The 4,236-nt window shown below is 57.1% G+C and overlaps 2 protein-coding genes across 2 annotated transcripts; one reads left to right on the top strand and one right to left on the bottom strand.

The window, feature by feature from the left end:
* The first annotated feature begins 609 nt into the window (after window positions 1–609).
* Window positions 610–2,495, top strand: GGS23DRAFT_542627 (capsule polysaccharide biosynthesis protein). Its single transcript, XM_051514820.1, has 3 exons — window positions 610–1,267; window positions 1,340–2,345; window positions 2,432–2,495. The coding sequence occupies exons 1-2, from the start codon at window positions 1,067–1,069 to the stop codon at window positions 2,201–2,203; spliced, it is 1,065 nt and encodes a 354-aa protein (XP_051366923.1). The 5' UTR covers window positions 610–1,066; the 3' UTR covers window positions 2,204–2,345; window positions 2,432–2,495.
* Window positions 2,395–3,411, bottom strand: GGS23DRAFT_542619 (uncharacterized protein). Its single transcript, XM_051514819.1, has 2 exons — window positions 3,044–3,411; window positions 2,395–2,941 (listed from the first exon to the last, which is right to left on the bottom strand). Exons 1-2 carry the CDS (start codon window positions 3,273–3,275, stop codon window positions 2,586–2,588), a joined length of 588 nt encoding a protein of 195 aa, XP_051366922.1. The 5' UTR covers window positions 3,276–3,411; the 3' UTR covers window positions 2,395–2,585.
* Window positions 3,412–4,236: the final 825 nt, after the last annotated feature.

Raw genomic sequence — 4,236 nt, 5'->3', positions numbered from 1 at the left:
TGTCCGCCCACGCCTCCGAGGAGCTTTCGTATTTACCATCGTAATGATCGCAGAGGTAGCGGGTGTCGAAAATCATTTCTGGGCAGTGGCCCTGTAGGCAGAGCCGGAGTCTTTCATCGATATGACTGCGATCACCATATTATCGGGCGGGCGCGAGCGCAAACAGAGGACGGATCTCGTATCAGCTACGGCGGTCTAGGCAGCCTCAGATTTGCTATGAAGCGGTAAGCATCCCAGCTGCTCGTGAGGGGGGGAAATGAGCATCAGGTTAAGGGGCGGGATATGGCTTAACGGTCGACGAGCGGTGGTGCGAGGCGCTGCGCTCTGGCATGATATGAAGGATGCTACGACGACCCAGAGCTTAGATATGCTACGGTTAAGAATCTCGGTTATGCGCTCACTATGTGAAAGAAGAAGGTGAGGGTTTTTCCTCGGCATAGTGGGATGGGAGGTTTTTACAAGAGGTGCGTACGTAGTAAGCAAAATGCGTCCTAGGAGACCTCAGCTGGCTTGGCGCTGTCGAGGTGCTCGTAGTAAGCAGCAACGCCTTATATGTACACCCTGGAGTAATGGCGGTGTCCAGGTACGCTCCGGTCCGGTGGAGCAGATGCCTCGGCTCAACTTGCTAAAGGATTCCGTATCTAATCGCGCCCGGCAGCCTTTAGCACGTCAACCCGTGGCAGCTCGCGTCTTTTTTCCCATGGCGGCACTTCCTACCCACTTCTACGCGAGTGGGATCGATCTCTCCCCTGGCTCCGCTGCTAAGTTCGGTGTACGTTGAATTGACGAGGCGGCCCTATTCCCCTCCTCCTCCTCTTCTTAACCTACGACCGGCGTCATCAAGAAAAGAAAATCCCGAACTCGAATGCCCTTGGCCCCGAATCACAGCGCCCTCGTCGCGAAGTGCACCAGCACAATCTTCTGCTATCTTCGATCTGCGCCGCTCTGGGCTATCGCCCTCGCTATCCTTCTTCTAAGCTTCCTTCGAAAGCAGATCCGAGCCCTCGTAGCCGGTCGCGAGCCCTTATTGCGAGGATCCCCCTAAGCCGCCGACGCAGCGGAAGCCATGGCGTCTTCGATAGGTGCGACGAGTCAAGCCTTAAGAGTCGCCGCGTCCGCCCTCTTGCCAGCTCTCGTGTATGGCGCCTACAAGGGAAATGCGTGGGGATCTCTCGAGCCATTCTTCACCGGCCCCGGCCGGACGAGCCGTATCGTGGCGTTGGTCGTCATCCTCGTCAACTGGAAGAGCTTTCCTCTCACCTGGACCGTATGACGCTCCCTGGCTTCTAGCACCATCCTCGCTGTCCCTTGAGAAGAGTCGCTAAACAATTAACCGCAGTTTCGCGTGTGGAGCGCCATGATATCCCATTTCGCCTTTCGCTCATACAACACCCACACCCCGGACAAGCTCTTCCACCCTGTCATCACAACGTCGCATGTGACCCTGCTCGAGGTCGACTACAACGTGCATAAATCCAACTCTACCTACTTCGCCGACCTTGATGTAGGCCGCACGCATCTGGTCTGCCACCTTCTCGCGCGGGGCAGTCGCGCCGTCGCGAACAACGCCACCACCAAGCTGGTCTTGGACCCTGCCGATCCGTCTCGGCCGGCTAAGGGCAGGTTCAATATCATGCTCGGCGCCGTGGAGTGCAGCTTTAAGAAGGAATTACTGCCGTACCAGAAATTTGAGATGTGGACACGTATCCTCAGCTGGGATCGCAAGTGGTTGTACGTCGTTACCCACTTCGTCGAAAAGGGCGCAGTGCAGCCGCGCTCCTGGGACTCGGGCAACTTCGGCCCGACGAGGAAGAGCGAAGGGCAGCCGGAGGACTGGGAGAAGAAGGTCCACGCCACGGCCGTCTCCAAATACGTGTTCAAGATCGGCCGGCTGACGGTGCACCCTGCGATTATCATCGAGGCTAGCGGACTGCTCCCAGCAAGACCCGGTGGCTGGATATCTGCCGAAGACGGCGCGGCTCTGCCGGTTGTGCACGCCAACGGCAACGCCGAAACAAACGGCGACACCGCACTCAACGGCAACGGTACTCACGCCAATGAGGTGGCTTGGGACTGGAAGAAAACGGAAGAGATTCGGCGGAAAGGCTACGAATTCGCCGCCCAATTTGCGGCGCTCGATGAATTGCAGACCCGCTTCGACGGCGGCGAAGATGGCGCCCTGGGACAGTTCGGTATATTTTGATAAGTGAACATCTGTCTATACCTCTCACATTCGCATCCGGGCAAGTTTTTAGACTCTAGGTCACGCTCATAGATGCGTGCCCCGTGATACCGCGTCCCTCATAAAATTCTTGATAATATATACTGATATATAGAACATAGAGGTGATGGACAATTGCCGTTCACTCGTTTCTAATCAATTGACGTTTTTGGCTTCAATCGAAGGAACTGTGCTGATAATTGCATGAAGAATGATAATTTCCGTGCGTCGCTCAAGAGAAGATACTGTTACCCAGACACACATGCCACCCACGAAAAGGCCGCGCCATCTATATACACGAACTCAAAACCTCAACATCTTGTATACCTAGCACGTCTGTCTCTCTCCTTCCGTCCTTGTCTCTCTACAGAGCGAGAGCAGCCATAGCCGCGGCGAAGCCGAGGCCGGCGACGAACCGGTTGCCAGCGCCGGGAGTGGGAGTCGCAGGGTCGGCAGGAGCCGGGTTCGCAGCCGCGGGGCTAGCGGGTGTCGGGGTGGCGGGTGAACCGCCAGTGGCGTCGGCGATGAGGGAGCTGACGTGGCCGGCAGCATCGCCGATCAGCGACGTCGCGGCCGCACCCGCGTTGCCTAGGACCGAGGTCGCGGCGGAGCCCGCATCGCCTAGGGCCGAGGTAGCCGCCGAGCCAGCCGACTTGATGGCGTCGCCGCCAGCTTCCAGGGCGACGGCCGCGCAGATCCGGGCCGAGAGCTCCGTCGTGTCTACACGTACACATACCGCGGGTTAGTTACGATGCTTCTCGTGGCTCCCGTTGGAAGGAGTTGCGTATAAGGGGTAGAGCGGGGGGAGGGAGGGGAACGTACCGGATAGCTCATCGGAGGTGCAGGAGGTCGAGACGCAGATCAAAGAGGCCTGGGTAAGGTCATTGGCCTTGCCGCACTGGCACTTGTTGTCGGAGACGGCGCAGCCGACCTCCGTGGATGCGTTGTCGAGGCAGGTCTTTGCGCACGCGGGGATCTGCGCAACGAGCTCCTGGACGCTCTCGGCCGCTGCTGCGGCGAGGAAGAGGGTTAGGGCGAGGGTCTTGAACTGCATCTTGGTTGTTGTGGTTGCTATGAGTTGCGGATTAGGGATTGTCGCAAAGGGAATGTTCGTTCTTCGGCCGGCGATGACGAGGTGCAACGGTAAATACAGACAGGGACAAATAGACAGAAAACAACACGGGAAGTGATAGCTTCAAGGCGCAACGGCGTGACGGAGAAAGGAAAGACGGCGAAGTTATGTACAAGTGAGTGAGTATTAGGTGGAGAGAAGAGAAGAGAAGAGCTTAACATCATAGCCAACCGAGATAATTTGGGAGGGTATCCATGTTTCAGCTCCGGCTTTTTTTGTTCCTACTGCTACCACTACGTCGTGGTACCCGGAGACCACCTGGACATATCCCGGCTCCGCCTGCCACCGTCCCATCTAGATCCACCTCCACAGGATTCCTGGGATGTCATACCGTCACAGCGTATCGTGTGGGTTCATGCGTCAGAGACCAGCTGCGTTTTCGGCCAACTTACCACACCGTTCGGTGGCGGTGCTGCGCGAGCCGAAAGTGCCGGTCCCATGTTTATACGATATCCTCTTCGTTTCTCTCCGCTCTCCTCACTCGCGCTCTGTCTCTTGCGAAAGCGCGAGCGAGTCTAGCACGGTCGAGGCGCAATACCCACGGAGAGGAGCCGCTCTTTACGTGTGTGAACGTGCTAACAGGGAGAGGGGGACATCACGCAAATGCCCAACAGGGCAGTGCCGGCACATTGATGTAGGGCTATTCTCGATGCGATGAGAATCAAGATAGTAGTGCTAGTGTTGGTGCAAGGGTGTGGTTTGGCACATCAGGATAGATACCTAATGTATCGAGATGTTCACATAAACACGATGCACGTATTCAGGATGTGTGAATGTGCCGGGAGATGATCCTGCGTAGTATTCACGAACCCCGGCCGCCTCGCCCAGGCGCAGTAGTTCAGGGGCAGAGTCCCCTAGAGGGCTTGGCCTTGACCCAGGGAGA

This window comes from Durotheca rogersii (assembly GCF_024521655.1).
Source record: "Durotheca rogersii strain YMJ 92031201 chromosome Unknown GGS23scaffold_96, whole genome shotgun sequence".
Taxonomy (NCBI): domain Eukaryota; kingdom Fungi; phylum Ascomycota; class Sordariomycetes; order Xylariales; family Xylariaceae; genus Durotheca; species Durotheca rogersii.
This window is presented reverse-complemented; position numbering and strand designations above follow the sequence as displayed.

What these genes read in the sequence shown, in the direction of transcription:
- GGS23DRAFT_542627 (XM_051514820.1), top strand. Translation starts at nt 1,067, where the DNA reads ATGGCGTCTTCGATAGGTGCGACGAGTCAAGCCTTAAGAGTCGCCGCG. An exon ending in GCTTTCCTCTCACCTGGACC is followed by an intron (nt 1,268 to 1,339) that starts GTATGACGCTCC and finishes AATTAACCGCAG; the next exon opens with TTTCGCGTGTGGAGCGCCAT.
- GGS23DRAFT_542619 (XM_051514819.1), bottom strand. Translation starts at nt 3,275, where the DNA reads ATGCAGTTCAAGACCCTCGCCCTAACCCTCTTCCTCGCCGCAGCAGCG. An exon ending in CACCTCCGATGAGCTATCCG is followed by an intron (nt 2,942 to 3,043) that starts GTACGTTCCCCT and finishes GTGTACGTGTAG; the next exon opens with ACACGACGGAGCTCTCGGCC.